Genomic DNA, 22,643 nt, shown 5'->3' with positions numbered 1-22,643 from the left:
ACATGTTGAGAAAAGATTTATTTGTTAGAAATAACTATAACAGCCTGTTGCTCCTGTGTTATTACGTTGCGTGTTTAATGTTTTTGATATACACAGCTGTGTAAGATAACCTAAATAAAAGGTTTTGTATGCTAAATATGACGAGTGTTAGTGTGCTATCATATTATTTGTTACATTTATTCCGGTTTGAGCCTTTGCTCTACAAAGCTTGCCACTCGGGGCCTTAGGCTGCGTTTAATGTATACGTACATCAAAATACTAACATGACTGCATGACCTGGAGATTATGAATGGTTTAGTTGATTAACAGTCCATTGTGTAAAATAGATAACAGAGATGCAACCTTTGGTTGTACATAGAGAACGTCTCGTGTTTATTAAGCTCTCGTCCCACCCTAAGTAGCCATTCTTTAAACCAAGTTTTGTACATACCATCAAGTAAATTGCTTTGGGTTGTGTTCTCTAGAGAATGTGTTTAACGCCCAGGTTATTAGTAAAAAAATCTTTAACTTCTGGCCTAATGAGTAAAGTAAATCTGCACTATTTGTCAAAGGCTCAAAGCATTTATACTTTCCAGCCATACACCAGCTCCCTAATGAATCTAGGTTAAGATTAGCATTGGTCTTTATGAATCTTAAGAGCATAGCATGGCCATCATCAAGACAGGTCGGGTCTGTGACAATTTTTACTCTTTGTGCTCAGTTGCAAGTGTATAACAACGTAGGATATGTTTATATCTTGTTGGGCATTTCATGATTAGATGTGACCCATGTAGACAGTTTATTTAATTGTATTTGTATCTGATTAGTGAATAAGAGAAGATTACTTTACGTGTTTCCAACTTTATTGTGTGAATGAGAGAAGATTGCGTTATGATTGAACTGATTCGAGTCAGTTGGAACGAAATTTGTTCGAGTTATTTCTGAGCTAGCTATAAGTTAGGCACTTGGGTAGTTGGCTTGATTTTGGTTGGAGGTCTCAGGTTTAATTCTTGGGCATTACGTTAGATAAAAAAATGGTGTAATTTAAGAGTAGCACAGCTTGTCGTTAAAAAGAAAACACTAGTCACTATAGGCAAAAGATGGCTCGAGTTTAACTTGTTCAGTGCCCACTTTTTACTAGAACATATGTAATGCATCTATCATTACACCCAGGAACATCTATTAGTTGTTTTGGACTTTTGGTTAGAGAGAAGGTCTAAATCGACTCCCAACAGAGGTGGAATTGATGAAAAGAGGCATTAATTGCGGTTCGGGATTGTGCCCAATGTATGGTAATGAAGAAGAGTTGCTGGAATATCTACTTATGACTGTAATTTTTCTGGTCAGCTCTGGGCAAAGGTTCGCCTGGTGCAGCTTACCGGGCATCCAGTGATCTTCTATCCAAGATGCCTTGGTACTCTCGATCTCTTCATTTGTCTATAGATTCCAAAGATGGGATTTTTGTGCTCACTCTAACTATGTTATGGTGTATTTGGCTTGCTCATAATGACAAAATCTTAACAATATAGCTTACTCGGTCATTGCATTTACTTGGGTAAAAAGTAGGGCGTAGAAACTATCGTTAGTTTGGTACCCATGATGTAATCTTTTTTATATCTACCAAGTCGTTTTGTCTGTTGCCGCATGCCTGTTTTCCAGGGATTGTCTCTCACATTTTGCCTGGTATAGAATGGTATTTTGTTCACCTAGTGATTGTGGCATTTCATTGGCATGCTTGATACAAAATATATTGATTTTGATATTCCTGGTATTGTCTTACATGTTTCCTAGTATAGTCGCCTTCCAAGTGATTGTCTCATTTCATTCACATTCTTGATACAAAATATATTAGTTTTGATAGGTCGCCTGGTTACAAAAGATATATTTGGCAGCAATCATTGTTTAGTGTTATTGCTGCACAAAAGATGCAGTAACTAGTTGCACAAAATATATGGCACACTCTGTAGCCCGGTGATGGCATTTTCATTGCATTGCCTTATGCCATGTGACCCTTCCTATTGTTTTGTCTTATAGAATTTGTCTTCTTGCCCAGCGGTTCTGTTTCTGTTGAATATCAGATACTGGCTTTGGATATGGCTGTAATGGTAAAAGGTAAATAACATATTCAAGATTTAGTAAAATAGGCGAATGAGACGAACTTTGCGAAGTGGTGACAACTTCACATTGTCATCATTTCCCACAGACCTTGCATTTGTAAGTCCCTTGTTCTGTAACAGGCTAACCTGTAACAAATCCTCAACACCAAAGAAGATAAGTTGGATACATCGATTAGAAGCAAATGAGCTCAAATGAAGGAATTGACAGAATGTTTCATAAAAACCACTAAAATTCACAATCGTTGACAGAATTTTGGGACCAATTAATATTTAACCATATAATATTAATGGTGCGTTAAGGTCGGGTAACATGATACATGCTCGGGTTAGAACGGGTTGACGCAAAGGGTCAAAACATGATCTGACTAAAATACATTCGGGCCAAGTTGGTTAACATACCAAGCTTGGGTCAAAGCGAGTCGATTTAAAAAAGGGAAAATTTCCATAATAGCCCCTTAAAAGTTGGAGATTCCAAACTTCCCCCCCCCCAAATCGTTTTTTCAGATTTGTCCATCTTCTAACGCATCGCCAGCGATGTGTTATGTAGTCTCGCCGTCGAGTTAGCTACACATAGTCAACGATGTGTTAGGCCTCCAAACATATAGTTAATGATGTGGTAGACCTTCAAACACATTTATTTATTTATTTATTATTATTATTATTATTATTATTATTATTTGTTGTTTAACAAAGATAGTGTATGTAAAGCTAATAATACCGACTATTTTCAGTTTATTTATTTTATTTTTATTATAAATGTTGATAAAGAAATGTCATGCGACAAAAATCCCATTAAATTTTTTTTATTTTTTTTTTGTATATTTTGACTAGCGAACGTCACATCTATGTAATCAAAACAATGTTGATTAAAACATAAAAAAAAATGATTGTACTTTTATTTAAATTGCCTACTTACAAGTTTGAAATTTGTGATTGAAAAAATTGCCAACGTTTGCAAATGTAGGGGCCTGACGTGAATAGACTAGTAATGATAACAACCACCTTTTAACACATTAACTATAATAGTCCGTTTTTCTCTAAGACAACTAGACAAGCATCCATCTTGAAATTGACACAACGTTTCATATGGGTAGTTTAGATAAATTTCACAAACAAACATGGCATAAATTGATTTTTCAACTTTTCTCATTAGCCCAGGCTACAAGATTAATCCAAAAGACATAGATGATATAATAACATGAAATCTGTGTGTGGAGTGTGGACACATACCGTTTACAAGCTACTTTGGTCCATGATTTATATTCATATTGGATGAGTGGCATGTGAGTAAAACAAGTTTTGAGTGTAACATAGGGGGAAATTGGAAAGCATCATCTAAAAGGTCAGAAGGAAAGGTCAAAAGGAAAGGGTTTTTAGAAACATGCCCAAGACCAATAGAAAATCCAAAAAGAGAGTTATATGATAAAAGTCATAAAACTTAAGGCATTTAATATTGGGATGTGATTTTCATATACCATTTTTATGGTGACTGTATAAACTTATAAGGCTCATATAGGGTTATACGAGCTGGATAGGCCACACATGGTTGACAAGTGCATGAAGGTGGCACAAAAATAGCTTTTTTACAGCCTATACAGCTTGTATGGCCCTATACGAGCCATATAAATTTTCAACAACTCGTATATAGAGCCTGAGACACCATAAAACGCGACCCGTATAGGCTATACAACCTTATAGAAAACTGACAACTTCCGACACAAACTGACATGACTCAGTGCCTATACACGGCTTGTATAGGCCTACATGAGTTGCATAAATGAAAAATGGTGTATGAAGATCCAAATTAGTGTATGCAGATTCCATGCCTTTATGAATCTTTGAGTAAAATTTCCCATCATCACATTTTTAATCAAAAACATATGTAATGAATAATGTCACATGATGCCCCCTTCAATCATTACAATCTCAAAACACATATTGATTTTATTGTAAAAACTTTCATCCCCTAGTAACGTAATTGCCTTATTACATATGAGCATAGGCAATGTTAAGTTATCATTATTACTTTTATATGTGATCTTTTTATTTGATCTTTTAACAAATAACTATTGCCATGTAAATTGAGGCGTTGTTTGTTTTTAAAGATAAAAACTGTCTGCAATCTGATTTCATCTGATTTTATGTCTGTAACTGAAGATGTGGTTTGAAGGTCTGCAATTTGAAAATATAATACTGTTTGTTTTATAAACTGGGTATCGTCTGCATAATCTGAAAATTAGTTACATATCATACATATCACAGTAGATAGAAGTCATTAAACGTCTGTAAACTAGTAAAATAGTTGGTGGTGGGCGGTGGACGGTAGTGGTGGCGGACGGTGAGTGGTGGTGGTGATGGACGGTGATGGTGGTGGGTTGTGGACGGTGTTGGTGGCGGATGGTAGGTGGTGGTGGTGGGTGGTGGTGGCAGACGGTGGGTGGTGATGGACGGTGATGGTAGTGGGGTGGCGGACAGTGGGTGGTGGCAGTCAGTGGGTGGTGGCAGTGGACGATGGTTGTGGGCGACGGGTGGGTGGCGGTGGTAATGGATGGATGGTGGTGGTGGGTGGTGGGGTGGTGGATGGTGATGGTGGCAGATGGTAGGTGGTGGTGGTGGTGGGTGGTGGTGGCGGACGGTGGGTGGTGGTAGTGGACGATGGTTGTGGCCGACGCATGGGTGGTGATGGTGGATGGTGATGGGGGTGGTGGGTGGTGGCGGTGATGGACGGTGGTGGATGGTGATGGGGGTGGTGGGTGGTGGCGGTGATGGACGGTGGTGGTGGCGGCGCATGATGGGTGGTGGTTAAGCCTCTTGCAAATGTTTTAAGTAAAAACAAACACCACCTAAATGAGCGAATCTTGTTTTTGGGAATTAGGAGTGAATCTTGTTTGGGAAATTAGTTTTTCCTAATTCCCAAAACAAGATTCATACACTTAAAATATGCATTTGAATGAACCAGACAAATCTACCTATACTAATAAAAGAAAATAATTCTAAACACATAGCATTTTGAGGTTAATTCTTAATAACAAGTTACCGTCCAAATCACTTCTCTTCTATTGATGAAAAAGAAAAATAATATATTGTGGTTTTAAATATAGTATTAATTATAAATTCAAGATACCGTATTAATTGGTTAATATCTATTCATTGAATTATTAATGCTACAAATTATATTGTTAACATATTTAATATAAACAGATATTAATATATACAATAATTACGTGTCATAAATATATTTTCTTTCTAAAATGTATATAAAAGAGCTTATGTTTAAAAAGTACACTAACATTTAGTTTTTGAGACATCTTCATATTGAAGAAAACTATAATAATTTTGTTTACGATTTTCAAATATTCAATGTTTAATAAGTCTTGAAAATCATAGACAAATTTTCCATTTTTTATATTTAGTATAAGACTATTGTGTCAGTTAAACAACAGTGTGTTTATAAGAACATCATAAAAGCTGTTCAAAAAGGAAAATCTGGTATCTTTTTTGATTTATGGTTTAGTGTTTAGGGTTTAGGGTATGGAGTGAAAAACATTTTTATGAAAAACTTTAACTACATCTTTCAGATCTAAAAGCCTCATTGTTTTAAATGTTACTCTAGTGGCATTACTTCATTATTGTATACCGATGGTTGAACAACCCATTCTCGATTTAAAATTCAAATACATTTGATGATATAAAGCGACTATATTTGTAATACATTTTTTACATATTATAAAGAGACTTAATTGTCTTTTAGTTTATCTGTATTAAATTATTCATTGTAATTTATATATTAACTTATATCGTGTAATGCACGGGTTTCTAAAGCTAGTATAAATATAAATATAAATATTCGTTTGTTCAACTTTAACCGAACAAATAAAACTACATATATTGATATATGATATTTGCTTGTTTTATAACATCTATAATATATATAAACGAAAACCCTAAAATCCTACGTGTCGCGATGTGGTCGCTCCCCCTTTTATGGAAGCCACCAGATTGCTTAATTTTTAAATGGAGGCCTCTCATTGATTTAACCCAAATTCATGGGTATGGTCTTACCAAAACCAGATAGCTCTTAAACGGATATAACATCTCATTAAATTAAAAATTAATCTAACCAATTATTTGATTTGAAAATTGGATATACTAAAATTTAATATCCAATTTAAAAAGAAAAAGATATCATTTACAATCAATAAACAATTTTATAGTAAAAAACATAAGCGGGTCATGGGTAACCAAATCCAGATAGCTTTTAAACGGGTTATAACATATCATTTATTTATGAAACTCTTTCATCATCTTACAATAAATAAAATTAAAATCCAAAAAATAAATATTAAAAAACGAAAAATGTAAAACAAACATTCTCTTAAGCCATCAGATTGCTTTATTTGTAAATGAAGATTCTTACGCATTTGACCCGAATTCACGGGTAAACGTCTCACCAAACCTAGATAGCTCTTAAACGGGTTATAACATCTCATTATATTAAAAATTAATCTCATAAAATATTTGATATGGTATAAAATTGGGATATACTAAAAATTAATATCCTATTTTATTTAAAAAAAGATATTATTTATAATTAAGAAACAATTTTATAATAAATAAAATAAACGGGTAATGAGTATTACCAAACCCAGATAGTTTTTAAACCGGATTATAACATATCATTTATTTGTGAAACCATTTTATCGTCAAACCTCAAGTATATTAATTATTAACTTTCTTACAATAAATAAAATTAAAATCCAAATATACATATATAGGGTTAGGTTCAAATAAGAAGTTTGATTTTCCTAAGAAGGCTAGAAAGAAGGGTATTTTTGTCTTAACACTTTTATATCAAAACCCACTTACTTTAATCTCAAAACCCACTTACATTCATTTCAAAAACCCACTTACATCTTCACTCATCTCCTACATCCACTACCACTCCACCGCCCACCGCCACCACACCCGTCACCCACCGCCACCACATCGCCGGAAAAGTCCGAAAAAACATAATGGAAAACACTATGAAAAACACAATGAAAAAAAAAACACTATGAAAAAAAAACACAATAAAAAACACAATTGTATGACACAATGGAAAAAACACAATGAAAAATACTATTGTATAACACAATTTGGTAAAACACAATTTTAAAAAACCCACTAATTTTTTTTAATTTTTATATTACAATATAGTACTCATATTAAAGATAAAAAAATACTCGTTATTATGGTGAATTTGTTTTACAATAAAAACGTAGTATAAAAAAGTTATGGACATTTTAAAATGATGGGGGAATTTAACACGTGTCTTGCATGTGGAGAGAGAAAGTCAACAAATGTGTTATTCCTTTTATACCCTCCCCCTTATGTTCACACTTGATTTCCCCCTAAACTAATCTCAACCTTCCATGTTCAAAATCAATGGTCAAGATTACTTCTTATCCTTCCTACAAAAACTATACTTCCTATTATAGCCTAACCCTATATATATAAATATTAAAAACGAATAATGTAAAACAACCTCCGTACGAGGGATAAAATCTAGTATTACATAAATAACACATATTTCATAGATTATACAATATGTCGGCATGAAATTGATAATTCCGACATTCAACCACTAAATCTTAAATAATTCATTTAAAGCCTTTGATTAGATTCCTAACCAAAAATAAAATAAAATCAAATACTTTGCACTAGACATTTAGAAAAGTTTAGACCAAAAATCAATATTAATAACCGTGCTATGGTGATTATCAAAAGCCAAAAAAGCCTTTTCATAAAGCTAAAGTGATTGGTTGAGTTGAAATGCAGTTTTGGAATTGCCTCATAATTATTGGTCTATATGTAAATAGTAAATACCAAGTATCCATCACTCCAAACGTTTTATTAAAGATTTATAAATAATTTCAACATATATATAGATTAGTTTATTTTAGACACCTATTTTCACACTTCATGATGTAAAATAAGGTTATCATAGGAAAAAAAAAGTTCTCTCACCCATCACTCACGTGTTTAGACTCTTTCTTCAACACTGGCGGCAAATAAAGATGGCAATAGATGAATTTATGCAATCTCAATTCAATGTCTGATTATAAAAACATGTCTTATATCAAGTCTAAAACCCATCGGATATCGGATATGCACGTAGAACGAAAGGGCAACCGGGGCAGTCCTGCTAGTAGAACGAAAGGGCATCCAGATGCCAATCTATTATGTTAGCCGTGTACTAACAGACGTAGAAACCCGGTACTCTACCCTCGAAAATTAGTCTTAGCACTTATACACGCTTCACGCAGGTTAAGACGATATTTTCAGGGCCACCCAATCACCATTCTCACCAACTTCAAACTCTCAAACGTTCTAGGCAAACCCGAATTATCGGGACGTCTAGCCAAATGGGCAATTGAATTGGGAGAATATGCAATTAAGTACAAGCCAAGACCAGCCATAAAAGGCCAGGTCCTGGCCGATTTTATTGCAGAAGTCCCCGCTTCACGGGAGAAAGAGTGCCAGGAGGAGGCTCAACCCTCCCCAGCACAGGACATCAATGATGTCTGGCGACTCTACACTGATGGAGCAGCCAGTAGCGAGGGTTCAGGCGCAGGGTTAAAATTATCCAACCCAGCAGGCCAAGAATATACTTACGCTATTCGGTTGGATTTTCCAAGTACGAATAACGAAGCCGAATATGAAGCATTCTTGGCCGGATTGAGAATTGCGCGTAAGATGGGAGTAAAAAACTTGGAAGCCCACGTGGATTCCATGCTGGTGGCCAACCAAATAAATGGGACGTACACGGCTGTAAACGACACAATGGCCCTGTACCTCGCCCAGGCAAAAACCCTTATGCGTGATTTTAATGATTGTAAAGTCATACACGTCAAGCGCAGCGAAAACAAATCTGCGGATGCGTTAAGCAAACTTGCATCACTAGCCTTCACCCACTTGGGAAAGGACATCCGCATTGAACTCCTCGAAGCACCATCAGTCCCGCACAAGGAAATTTGTGTCATCCAAACCGGTACAGAAACGTGGATGACACCAATAATAAATTACCTTGCAGCAGGAACACTCCCAGAGTCAAAAACACAGGCAAGAAAACTACGCTGTAAAGCACTGAATTATCAACTCATCGATGACACCCTTTACAGACGTAACTTTCTTGGCCCACTCTTAAGATGCGTAGACAACCAGGATGCTGACTACCTCCTAAGGGAGGTACACGAAGGCATCTGTGGAGTACACGCAGGTCCACGCGCTGTTGTAGCTAAGCTAAACAACGCGGGATACTTTTGGCCGGGGATGCATACGGATGCGCTGGCATACATCAGAAAATGCAGGTCTTGCCAGCTCTACGCACCCAACACGCATCGCCCGAAGAACGAACTGGTTCCAGTCACTTCTTCGTGGCCATTTCAGAAGTGGGCCATCGATGTGACAGACCCATTTCCCACAGCAGCAGGAAATGTTCAGTTCCTAGTGGTAGCCATCGACTACTTCACCAAGTGGATAGAAGCAAAACCTTTAGCCCAAACAACCGCAAAACATATCAAAAAATTTATTTGGGAATTTATTATTTGTCGTTTTGGACTTCCACAGAATTTGGTGAGCGATAATGGCACCAACTTTGCTGACAAGAAGCTACAGCAGTGGCTGAAAGAACTTCAAATCACCCACACCTTTACCTCAGTGGCACACCCGCAAGGTAATGGTGAGGTGGAAAGAGCAAATAAAAGCATCGTCGAAGGCATAAAGAAAAGACTCTTGAAACACAGATCCGGCTGGGTGGATGAGCTTCCGCACGTCCTTTGGGCAAACAGAACGCTGAAGAAGGCCAGTACGGGAGAAACCCCGTTCAGTCTCACTTATGGCACTGAAGCCATGGTCCCAGTCGAAATTGGTTTACCCTCACCAAGGGTCTTGATCCAGCCAGAAGACAATGATGCGGAAAGACGGTTAGACCTTATGCTAACCGAGGAACGCAGAGACTTAGCCGCAATGCGTGAAGAGAATTATAAACGACAAATGCAAAAGTACTACAACACGCGGGTAAAACTCTGCAACTTCAAGGAAGGAGACTACATACTGCGTAACAACGAGGCTTCGAACCAAGAACGCCCAGGAAAGCTGGCCCCGGTCTGGGAAGGGCCATACGTTATCAAACAAGTTCTGGGAAAGGGCGCATACCGGCTCGAAAGGCTCGATGGCACTCCCATCCAAAGAACATGGAATGGAGCTCAATTACGCAAATGTTATATGTAGATCAATTCCAAACTTGTAAAGAAAAGGCCTAAGAGCCACTTCTAATGGAAATGATTCTCCTTTCACAATGTGTTGACAGCCTTACCTTTAACTTATGAACTTCCCATGTGCCGGTATTCACCGCATCAATGTGTGAAGAAGTAAGTAGTTGCGTGTGGAAGGCGGCAAAACCCGCATAAACACTAACGCTAAAAATGTTTAAAAAGTTAAGGAAAACCTACACGCAGATCAGATGTAAGTAAAGTTTAGCCATCCTTGTAAGTGCAAATGACGGTCTTACCCGCACAATCACGAACAAGGAAGCAAAACTTCAACCTATCATCTACCACGTTCAAAGGTTAACTTATTCTGAACACTTAGAAAATTTCAAAGGAAAAGATGAGGAAAACTTCCACGCAGGTTAAATGTAAGTTTAGCCATCCTACTAAGTGCAAGTGACGGTCCTACCCGCACAATCATGAAAGAGGAAGCAAAATAAACTTATAATTTACCACGTCAAAAAGTTAACTTATTTAAGTACTAAAGAAATTGCTAAGTGTAAACATGCGTAAAATAAACAAAGAAAAGGGCAAACACATTCTTTATTTCATCAAAACTCAAATATTACAAACATTGCTGGGTGTATACCCGCATACAAAATAAATACAGAAGCAAATATCTACGCTAGTGGTGGAAAGGGATATTCTGGATCATGCTTCAGGACCACTTCCACTTGGACCCGCACCATCAGCAGAGTGTGACGGTTCAAGGAAAGCTCTAAGGACAGCAAGCCCATCATCAGCAGCAGCAATTTCATTCACCTTCTCCACCACCGGATGCGGGAAGGCAGCATACTGGTTCACTGCTTGGTCGTAAATAGTTTCAGTATCCGCATTATACAAAGGGAAGTTGGAAGGCGGGACGCCTTTCTCAGCAAACCCTAGACCAAGCAGGAAGCCGGTCCGCTCCCCATCCTCATGAGAAGCGTTGAGGGCTGCGCTCATAGCATCGTCGTAAGATGTCTCTGAAAAGACCCGATGCACAACCTACAAAGAAAATGTACAAGTGTAAGAAACTTCTGTCGCAAAGGAAAGCGTGAAGACAAAGCTAAAATACCTGAGGCAACGCTTCTCGAAGAAGCCATTCCTTGGCAACCAGAGCTTCTTGAAGGGCGGCTTGAGCTTGGGTGCAGGCGCGTTCGGCTTCGCTCTTATTAAGATTGGCAAGAAGCACATCCTTTGCAGCGGCCTCTTCAACGCCCTTAAGCTTCCGCTCGGTGTGCGCAAGCACGCACCTCTGGTCCAAGATCTCTTGAAGCTTCTTTGCATCCTCCATAGCCAAGGCATCATGAGCCTGTTGAAGAGCCTCTAATTTGGCTTTAAGTTCTTCATTCTCCAGGCGGAGAGGCTCAGCAACAGCTTCAGCCTTGGTGGCCCTCTCGGTCGCGTTCCTCGCAGTCTCTTTAGCTAGCCGAAGCTGTTCGTTAACAGCTTGGGCAGCCTTGGAGCGGGCCTCGAGTCGCGCTTGAACCTCAACCTCGAGGGCCTTGAAGGCCTTATCCTTCTCCGCAGCCACTGCGGTTAGTTTTTGGTTCTCCTCCCGGAGAGCACGCGCCTGAGATACTTCTTTAACGCGAGCTGCTTTCAACTTGTCGTTTTCACGACAAAGCAGCTCGACGCGTGGCTGCATCCGGGCCAGGAGAACCCGAAGCTCGTTGGTTAGCCTACCCTCCTGGTAGCTAACCATGGCTTCCCCCAACGCACCATGGGGAGCAGCGTGGCGAGCCCAGTCCACGCACTCCACAGGTGTGCGAAGGGTTGTTCCTCGGCGAATGTTCCATCTTGGAACATACACTTCATTGGAATCCGACACTGCAAAAGAAACAAAGCAGTTAGGAAAAGATGATATATAAAAAAAAAAAATGTATGAAGGCCAAAAGAACCCTACGCACCTGTAGGGTCGATCACAGGCCGATAGCCACCGAACCCATCACCTGAACCTAAGGGAAATCCATCCAAAAGGTCAGGCAGATGGGAAGGTAACAAAGATTGGCGAGAAGCCTCGCGCGTACCTGAAGGTTCGGCCGTCGAGGCCGATGGCGGAGGCGGCACGGTTTCCGCCGCAGTAGATGGCGGAGGGATGAAATCCGCCGCAGTCGCCGCCGTGGAAGCAGCAGCAACAGTAACCGCCGGCTCCGTGAAGGATGCTGTAAAAATCGCACTCACGGCCGGCGGTGACGTCATCTCGGCTGGAACAGTCGACTCAAAGGAGTGAGCGACTGGACCAGCGGATGCAGGCGCAGGCGCCTGGGTCGACGCCTCAGGTAGGCTGACCGAGCCTACCGTCATTGGCGGAGAGGTACCCCCCTGCGCTCCACCCTGGAATGCGTCAACATCCACGCCTGCACAAGAAGATAAGTTTCAATAAATTTATAGTGATAAATCTACAAAGGACGTTTGTACTTACGGGTTTTCTTGAGCCTGAACGTACGGACAGGTGGGAACGAGCCCGATGGAGCCGGTCTCTTGATGCCGGTCGCCGTCGTCGTCGTTGGTTCTCCGGAGACAACAGTCGTAGCCTCCGGAGCAGTGGTCTTCTCACCACCGGGGTTCCCCGCCACCTCTTCACTATCTGACTCAGTGTCAGATAGGAGCACTGAATCGGCTGTGGAGGCCACCTTCTCCTTCCCCTTTCCGCCGGCAGCTTTCCTCTTCCGCACCAGCGAAGGACCATCTGCGGATTCCTCAGAAGAAGGGATGTCATGAATTCCGGCAGCGGGTACAGCATTGAGGGATTGAGGGTAGAATATCGCCTTACCTGGCCGCCGGTGGCTCAGGATCTCGTGGCCCAGCGGATAGACCTTCACAAACCGATCCGCCGTTTGTTCCAGGATGGGCAACTCGCCCTCGTCTAGAGCACGAGTACCCATCCGCGCGGGACCGTCAGCTTCCCGCGGGTACAGGAGCGACTCCAAATCGTTCCCATCTGAAAGAAAAGAAACAGTTAGAAGACAAACTCGTATCAGTAAAAAAGACAAGACATACCATAAGGAATAGAGTTCAAACCGTATTCGAGAAGGATGGGAACCTGAGCCTCCTTCCACACCCGGCTCATCCCCAACATCACCATCCCGGACTCCGCAAACCGGTAAACCGGAGATTGGACCAGGGATATCTTCGAGAACCATTCCGCCTCCTGGTAGTTGGGGGCGTGAAGGCTCGGAATTGCTTGGCCATTTTTAAACTTCATGGCAAGGGGGACGGCGTGGGCGGATATGTAGAAGAACTCCCGCTTCCACGATCGGAGACTGCACTCGGTCGCGCAAATCTTTAAACCCTTAATACGGGTTGTCAGGGTGTACCACCCCTGGATGCACCTCCAAGTATAGAAGGTCATCAGGCGGTCCACATGGGGCTCGATGCCCAAAATCCGGCACACCCACTCGAAGTGGCGAATCTTGGCGACCGCCATAGGGTGCAGCTCGGTCAAATGAACACCGTGCCTCTTAAGGACACGGTAAACAAACTTTGTCAATGGGAACCTAAGATTCCCATAGACAAAGAATGCTGCATAAACCCCGATCTTGCCTCTGGGGGCATCGTACACGGTCTGATGGGGTTCAGGAAACTCAGGCTCGAGAGGATCGAGCATGAACTTCCTAACAACATACCGGTACTGATCGCCGGGCAGAGCACACTGGCACTCGCCAGCAGTACTCCTATCATCGGTCGTAGACTCGAAATCATGTGAAGACATCTTGCAGAAGGAAGAAGAAAACGATTTCAAGGGAATGCTCGACTAAATAGAGTATTCACCGGAAATCGCTGTAAAGATGAAGAGAATATGTGAAAGTGTGAATTAGAAAGGATCCTCCACCCCCTTTATATACTAATCGCAATTAATGCGGTGAATTTAATGCGGAGGAGAGAGAAATCGAATGTGCAATGAAACTATGACGCGTGGCAAAAAGCAAGCTGGCAACAGCTGTCAAAAGGACGCGTGCCAGTAATTTTGCGGCCACGCGCCCGAAAAATCGCGCCCACGCGCCTGAAAAAGCGTCTGGAATGACCATGTACTGTCACGTCACCATAACTTCCTGCACGTCCTGACACAGTCAGAAGAAACCGTCGCACGACGTTTCAGAGGTTTGGACTGTTCTTATCTTTCCACCAACCTTTCGAATTTCAAAAAATTCAAAAAGATTCAAAAAAGTAAGCGGGAAAATACCCCTTACCTTGGCAAACAAGTAACCATAAGCCGGGTGCGGGTACAGTGTTAAGGCAAAACCCTTCACATACCTAGCACCCGCAGGGAATTGAAGTCAAGAATACCTGGGCAACCAAGTAACTATAAGACAGGTGCGGGTATAGTGTTAAGGCAAAAGCCTTCACATACCTAGCACCCGCAGGGAATGGACCCCAGTACCTTGGAAGTAAAGTAACCGTAAGACGAGCGCGGGTAGTGTTAAGGCAAAACCCTTCACATACCTTGCGCCCCGCAGAGAATTGAAACCAAGAAGGATCTTCTGAGCAATACTTGCGGATAGAGGAATAACATCCCCGCATAACGGGAACGTTGAGAATTATATTGTTTGAAACTCCGTGATGGAATTGGTGGTCTTAACATAATTGATCACTATGTTGAAAACCACCAGAACCCCATGGGGAATATATACAAGTGAAACTCAACGCTCCTGACTTGCGAGAAGGTTACATACCTACCCGCATCATACCCAAAGATCAAGCAAAAAAATCGGGAATTTTTGCAAGTGACATTAGGAAACCCGCGGGAAGAATCCCCACGGAGAACCTTAAAACTAAAAACCCCTTTTCAAAACCCCTTGCTTAAAGTCCAAATGTTCACCTCACTTTATTAAACATTCATGAGAAGAACATTGGACTGGGGGGACTTGAAGAGGTAGGTCCCAGCAGAGCCCAGTTGGTCCCGCAGGACTCACCTTGAACAGGGACGTCTGCGCAAAGGCCATCTGCTCCCGCAGGACCCACCATGCTCAGAGAACCTTACGCGCAGTACGCAAGCTGTACACGCAGGGAAAGCCTCCCAATGGTGAAGTACCCCGCCTGTTCCCACAGTTGCGGATACAAGCCATCAGGGAAGGCTACCCGCAGACAGCAGGGCTACACGCACAAGACACTAGATACTTCAGTAGTCACATGAAGGAATGAGCAAGGCGGGAACAATCCCGCCTAAATGAGCCAGTCTGTATGATTCTGAAAGATCTTTTGTACTATACCTACCAAGGTATGGATAGGACAGACGATCTGACCAGAACGGCCCATGAGCCAATCACAGGGTGACAGCTCACCGACATCAGTGCGAGGAGGAGCACCCTCTAGTACTGTTTGTCACTATTAGCCGCTGCCTACTCACCAACCCTTACTGTGGGGCATGCGCAGCCTACAGTTGGTGGAATAGTGTTACTGTTGGCCGTAACCTATTCACCAACCAGCATGGCCTGCGTACAATCCACAGTAGGTGGGACGTGCATAATCTACAGTTGGTGGAATAGTGCAGCCGACTTTGTTACTGTTGGCCGTAACCTACCCACCAACCAGTATGGCCTGTGCATAGTCCACTGTTGGTAGAACAGGAATACTATTCAGCCGGCTGTACCTTCTAGGAAACCTACCTTCGGCTATAAATACTCCAACATCTTGGAATGGTAAGATCATCTGCTATCCTGTTATCTAGCAATCTCTTAATATACACTTATATTCAGAGCAATCTAGTCTGATTCTCACGCCGGAGGGTGGTCACAAGGAGGAACCCCCCCCTTCTCAGTGACGAGCTTACGGTGTTTGTTTTGCAGGTCCCCTGAAGAACAACTGTCTCTGTTGGATCTCATTCTCGTGGGAAACATTACTTAACCCCCAGATTATCTATAATCTGTACCGGGTCACTTAGTGTTTCTTCAGATATCGGATATGCACGTGGATTTCAAGTATACTCATTAGGTTATTAAAAATACTACTACACTGTCAGGTATCAATCAAGTAACAATTAACCAATTACATTTAGTGAATGGCGTGGGACTGTGTAACCTAGGGTCTTTTAGAAGTCAATTAAAATAAATACAATATATATGCTTAAAGTAAATAAACAAAATAATATAATGTTGAATATATATCAGGTAAACGCGTACATGTTATTTGGTAATCAGGATGGGTGAATGTTATCACCCGATTTCATACCCTGTACCCGAAAAAAATTCAAAAGTAATCTTATACCTAGTTCCATACCTAATATCCATTCCAGATGTATCGAAATTCGATATTCTTAACGAATTTGGATTTTATTGCCATCCATGGCAACATATCAACTTAAGAATACTTTGTATTTCTTAAATACAAATGCGTATGTAATGAAAACAACTATTAAACTAATTTATTCATATTTACTTTGAAGGTTTATCTACACAAGCATATGTTAGCGTAGGCAACATAACGTTATAACCTACAAATGTGTAGGTCCTTCAAATATATGAGGTCTAATCATTCATTTTTAAATTTAAGAAAAGATGAATAAGCATTATATTTCAACCATTTTCTTATACTTCAAAAAATTTTCAAGGTTAAAGAAAAGAATGAATGACTTATTATGTTCTTCATGTTCTTGTGATAAAACTATCAACTGCCAAGATCGTTTAATTTCAGAACACTAAATTATTACAAGAATAAAGAGAACAAACTATTTCTTTAACAATGGTTCATATATGTGAAAAGAGAACAAATTATTTCTTTAACAATGGTTCAACTTCTTGCATGCAAATGTGTTTGTTATATATGTAAAAACTATTAAACTAAAATGCTCATATATTTTATTTAAACGTTTACCTACGCATAAGTGTAGGTTTCATAAATAGAATTTCACTAAAGATGTAAACACATTGCATTTCAACCATTTTCTTATAATTTAAAAACATATAAGACAAAAAAAATAAATGATATTTATTTTATATCGTCTCAAAAAAAAAAAAAAAAAAAAACCCTGTGTTTTGCTTAAAATTCTTTTCTACAAAAACACAAAAACAATCAAATCATGTCGTTCAACATATGCAGAATCATTATAGTTCATGGTGATAAACCGATTGTACTGCTAACTTAACAAGAATCTCAGGTAAGGTAACTAAATAATGTTTGGATCCTAAGAGAAAACTAGTTTTACCTATATTGGTTTCTAGTGACGTGTTACTACAATCAAACACATAACTGAAACAATAGTTTTATAGACAGATCCAATCATTGAACGCTTGAAGTATAGTTGAATTCTAGTTAAATCCAGTAACATAACTGTTGCTTCGCTATTGGTTACACCAACTAAACTGCCGTTCTATTCGTTGAAATTTGGTTTAGTCAAGAGACCATCACTATCAAATTGTTTCCGCGAGTGGTTTGGACCATTATGGACATCAAATTGGTTAGGACCATCACTATTGTCTATGTCCATCCACCGCTAATAAAAACAAGCACCATTGATAAAGTGTATTATCAAAACACCACATTACTATCATCGTCCAAGACACGAGAGTCCCCAAGCTCTTTCATTGGCTATGAAGTAACATTTCAGAAGGGTTGTCATTTATAAAGCAAATTAATGTTTCAACTTCTTCCTAAGTGGGAAAAGACACAACCAAAAATTATTTTCTATTTATTTATTTTCCCTAACACATAAAATGCATCTATGATAAGAATGCCAGAGTGTTCGTTCGAAGAGTCAGTTCCAATAGACCATTAACAGTAAAGAATTTACACTAGTATTGTAAACATCATGATGTCTGGTCATTCATATGTCATCTATGAAACCAAACATCAAAGTGTTTAAAACTCCTTGCTCATGAACAATGCCAACTTTTTAGCTTTCTGTAACAGTGGATGGTGGAATGCTTTCTATCTCCTACTTGGCTACTTGTATCAATCACTTTCCTTATTGATTATTTTCCCAACTGTATAAAAAAGTGAATCTATTTTGTACAAGGACCCCCTCCCCTTTGAGATATAGCACTATCAGTCCCCATACACACTCAGGCTCTCAGGCTATCCCTATATATATATCCAACATAATCACACAAAAACAAAAGCTCAAAATGACATATACATCCACAAGATTTTGTAACAACATTGCCTGCACTCTTTTCCTGCTTATGTTTGTAGCACTTACTGTTGCAAACGCGAAACCGGCTGCATTTTTACAAGACTTTCATATAACATGGTCTGATTCTCACATCAAGCAACTCGATGGCGGAAGAGCCATCCAACTTACCCTTGACCAGAACTCGGGTACGTATCCAAATATCAACCTTTGTTAACAAGTTGCAAAAAACATTTACCTTAATGACAATATTGTATCGTATGATATAGGCTGCGGGTTTGCTTCAAAAAGCAAATACTTGTTCGGACGTGTGAGCATGAAGATTAAGCTTATCCCAGGAGATTCTGCTGGCACGGTCACCGCCTTTTATGTAAGATCCTTGAATGTTTTATACCTAAATAAATAGCATATAATTATATATAGAAAAGTAATGGTTTTGTGGCAGATGAACTCGAATACCGATCAAATACGTGACGAGCTTGATTTTGAGTTTTTGGGGAACCGAAGCGGGCAACCGTACACGGTTCAGACTAATGTTTTTGCTAATGGAAAAGGCGATAGAGAGCAAAGGGTCAACTTGTGGTTTGACCCGGCTGCTGACTTTCATACTTACTCGATTCTATGGAACCATCAACATGTGGTGTAGGTTTCATAATTGATAATACAATGATTACATTACTACAATACAATAACTAAAACTAGATGATACATTTTATGTAACTGCATAGGTTTTATGTGGATGAAACACCAATCAGGGTGTACAAGAATAACGAAGAGAAAGGGATCCCGTTCCCGAAAGCGCAACCAATGGGAGTGTACTCGACATTATGGGAAGCGGATGACTGGGCTACACGTGGCGGGCTTGAAAAAATAGATTGGAACAAAGCACCATTTTATGCATATTACAAGGACTTTGATATCGAAGGCTGCATAATCCTGGGTCCCGCCACGTGTGCATCTAACCCGTCTAACTGGTGGGAAGGTGTTACTTATCAACACCTGGACTCGGTTTCCGCCCGCCGGTATAAGTGGGTCCGCGTTAATCATATGGTTTATGATTATTGCACCGATTGGAACCGGAATCCGGTTATCCCACCGAAATGTTTGGCTGGAATTTAGATTATTAAAACGGATTTTTATTATTGAAAAAGTCAAAAACTGTTGGGAGGATATAAATAATGTATGGGTCATAATTGTGATATGTGTACTATGTAGTTTTTTATGTGAATAAATGCTTTTACTTTTCCCCATTCCTATAACTTTATGCATATTTTGGTAATCTAATTTAATGATTTTTGGATAAGAAATCTAACCGAGAAATGGTCTATTTTCTTGTGCTGATCTTGACTGCAACAGGTTGAGAGCAGTATGGACAATTACCAAACAGAACATCAAATGACCTGCATTATAAAGATTAAAAAGTTAATGATGCTGTTAAACAAAAGGGAATAGATGAAGTTATATGCTAAATAAGATCTTTGATTACTTACTGTCTCGTTGTAGTGATGGAACGTAACCAATCTCCGAGGCAAATGCTATGAAAAGCTTTGCTACAGATGGCGTTTTCACAAGTGTAATCGGTTCTGCCTCCGCTTTTAGGTCCAAGTTCATCATCTATATCATTAAACACAAAGTTAGCAGGCATAAGTTTATGCAAGAATAAAGAATTAATAACCACTGTATAGATTATATTATCATATACCTACTGGAAGGAATTGCGAATAACATATCCCACAGTCAATTTGCTGATCGTTTTTCTCAATGCCTGGAGGTCCTGGAAGTTGAAACTCCAACAAATTTGCTAGATTTTCCGCAAATAGTTTGTCATTTGACCTTAAATAAAGAAGGATTAAAATTAAACCAAAAATAAATAAATGCATGACATGGTTAACAGAATTCAGAGCACCTTTTAGATGCAAAAATAAGCAGATCGATTCGGGCTATGTTTTATATTTAACAGGTCAAGCATGTAAACTAAATAAATAGCTTAGAACGAAATGGGTCAAACCACTTGAAAGTCGCATGGCATGTATTTTAATGCTTAAAACCTACTCAATAATATTTCTCAAAAGTTTAGATTATTATTGAAATTATATTAGTTTTTATGATCACATTTGACGCATTAACTATTTTTAAAAGATATAAAAAGTTTAGACAAAACGTTTTGTGGGTCACAATCCAACATGACAACTTATTTTGACCCGTACATAAAAGTATTAGTTTTGACATGCAAGATTAATAGTTTCTAATACCTATTTTAGTTTTTTGATGTTTGGCACACAAAGATGCTGAACAATGATTTTGTTAAAAATAAATGAAGCATAGAAGTTAGGAACAAATCTCTTATATTGAAACATGTCTAATATATTTCAGTTAGTTAAACAAATTTAGGAACTAAAATGAATAATATTCACCAGAGGGTGTTGAGCATATATACCATTTATTGCAATTCCTACGCCATTTATCCCTTAGCAAGTTAACATTTTTGTCAGACCCCAAAAAACGACTCCTGTCACAACATAAAACATGTTACCGCAAACAGAAGCTCTAACTTTTTAGCAACAACTGACCACCCAATAGAATTCAATCCTACTCCGCTAAAGATCTTGGCTCGTTTGCATGTATCAATAATATTATTGAGCAATCATTCCCTGAAAAAGGAAATTCCAAAAAGAAAATTATTTTCGCATACAAACAGATGAAACTTTCATTAAAAAACAAGTTACCAATATTTATATGCCGGATTGATGTGGCACGATGCAACTGTGCTGAGTCAGAAACCGAAAGAGATTGGTCAATGTCTTCCACCGTTGACCAAAATTGTTGAAGCTTCTCCAGATGCTGGCATCACCAGCAAGAATATATATCAAATTTGAAGAATGAAGAATTTTAGGAAAACAGACTATGTGTCCTAACTCCTATGTACCTGTCTAAATTGCTTCACAACATCGATAAGTCTTGAATTCGTTGACCATTCCAAATTGAATAAGTAAGGAACATCCTAATGAAAAGATTACAAAATATTAATCTTGAAACTTATACTGTTATATAGAAGATATAAGAGGTTGTAGAACGTAACTAACAGCTGAAACTGAAGGAGGGCAGTTAGGATAAGATTTATCCAATAAAATCTCTAGCACATGAACTCTTTCCTTCTTGTCACTAACAGAATTACAATGCAAGATATCAAATGATCAAAATATAAAAGAGAAGCTAAAAACAGTAGTGAATGATTAATCATTTTAAAGGATCTTACACGACACGAAATGTGGCAAATGATAGATCTTCTGCTAATCTCACTAAATGTTCCCACCCAATCTCTTCAATCTAGGTTAGGAAATGCACAATTGGATAAAAGTTCAAGTTATCATCTTTTCCGTGATGGTAAAATATAGAACTTAAATGTATTAAACTGGCAAAGTATGAAGATGAACAACTGCAAATGTGCTAGCTTACCTCGGAGTAAATGGCACGGGAGAAAGATGATGACATGGTCATATTCATACTGCCACGAAAATGTGATCATAAATTCAACAAATTCTGCAACAGAAAATCTGTTTATTATAACAGGAAAATTGGATTTTAATAATCCAAACTATCACCTATTGGCTGAAAATAATCCATACTTATACCTTGACCAATGATAATCCTAACCTTCACTTTTGTTGCCAAGAGCGATCCCTGTAGCATAATCATCATAGACTATACACTCAAATTACATTTGATTTATACTCGATTTCGCTAGTTCGTTTCTCTAGTTCATTCAGAATCATTATTGTGAGAGAAATCGAGTGAAATTCAAGTATAAATATCTATGATGATTATGTTACGGGGATTGCACTTGGCAACCAAGGTAAAAGTTAGAATTATCATTGATCATAGTGTAAGTATGGATTATTATTGGCCAAGAGTAGGGCTGTAAACAAACCGAGCATTCAACGAACAGTTCGTGAAGCGTTCAACGGGAAGTTCGTTTGTTTAAGAGATGAACGAACACGAACAAGAAATTTTGTTCGTTTAGTTAAATGACAAACATGAACAGAGGTTGTGTTTCTTCATTTGTGTTCGTAGAAGTTCTTTTGTTTATTTTCGTTAGTTAAAGATTTCTTTTATATTTTTTTAGTTTTTTATTTGTAATAACCAACCTAACATTTGAATTTTATAGTTTATTGTTTATGTGCAGTTTGT

General features: G+C 39.1%; 2 protein-coding genes across 2 annotated transcripts; one reads left to right on the top strand and one right to left on the bottom strand.

Annotated features, from left to right (window-relative positions):
* The first annotated feature begins 18,335 nt into the window (after window positions 1–18,335).
* Window positions 18,336–19,753, top strand: LOC143561447 (putative xyloglucan endotransglucosylase/hydrolase protein 6). The gene is made up of 4 exons (XM_077049534.1): window positions 18,336–18,643; window positions 18,725–18,825; window positions 18,901–19,097; window positions 19,184–19,753. Exons 1-4 carry the CDS (start codon window positions 18,451–18,453, stop codon window positions 19,572–19,574), a joined length of 882 nt encoding a protein of 293 aa, XP_076905649.1. The 5' UTR covers window positions 18,336–18,450; the 3' UTR covers window positions 19,575–19,753.
* On the bottom strand, window positions 18,677–22,160 carry LOC143561448 (uncharacterized). Its single transcript, XM_077049535.1, has 11 exons — window positions 21,912–22,160; window positions 21,712–21,782; window positions 21,539–21,617; window positions 21,382–21,456; window positions 21,182–21,296; window positions 21,049–21,106; window positions 20,893–20,964; window positions 20,158–20,288; window positions 19,946–20,069; window positions 19,769–19,855; window positions 18,677–18,849 (listed from the first exon to the last, which is right to left on the bottom strand). Exons 1-10 carry the CDS (start codon window positions 21,957–21,959, stop codon window positions 19,780–19,782), a joined length of 849 nt encoding a protein of 282 aa, XP_076905650.1. The 5' UTR covers window positions 21,960–22,160; the 3' UTR covers window positions 18,677–18,849; window positions 19,769–19,779.
* Window positions 22,161–22,643: the final 483 nt, after the last annotated feature.

Source organism: Bidens hawaiensis, unplaced genomic scaffold, assembly GCF_021521415.1.
Source record: "Bidens hawaiensis isolate Kalapana, Puna unplaced genomic scaffold, B.hawaiensis_p1.1 tig00020676_1, whole genome shotgun sequence".
NCBI lineage: Eukaryota > Viridiplantae > Streptophyta > Magnoliopsida > Asterales > Asteraceae > Bidens > Bidens hawaiensis.
Note: the sequence above shows the minus strand (reverse complement) of the source record. Positions and strands in the feature narration are given on the sequence as shown.

What these genes read in the sequence shown, in the direction of transcription:
- LOC143561447 (XM_077049534.1), top strand. Translation starts at nt 18,451, where the DNA reads ATGACATATACATCCACAAGATTTTGTAACAACATTGCCTGCACTCTT. An exon ending in TACCCTTGACCAGAACTCGG is followed by an intron (nt 18,644 to 18,724) that starts GTACGTATCCAA and finishes CGTATGATATAG; the next exon opens with GCTGCGGGTTTGCTTCAAAA. An exon ending in GCACGGTCACCGCCTTTTAT is followed by an intron (nt 18,826 to 18,900) that starts GTAAGATCCTTG and finishes GTTTTGTGGCAG; the next exon opens with ATGAACTCGAATACCGATCA.
- LOC143561448 (XM_077049535.1), bottom strand. Translation starts at nt 21,959, where the DNA reads ATGAATATGACCATGTCATCATCTTTCTCCCGTGCCATTTACTCCGAG. An exon ending in CCCGTGCCATTTACTCCGAG is followed by an intron (nt 21,783 to 21,911) that starts GTAAGCTAGCAC and finishes TTCCTAACCTAG; the next exon opens with ATTGAAGAGATTGGGTGGGA. An exon ending in TTCGCAATTCCTTCCAGTAG is followed by an intron (nt 20,070 to 20,157) that starts GTATATGATAAT and finishes TTAATGATATAG; the next exon opens with ATGATGAACTTGGACCTAAA.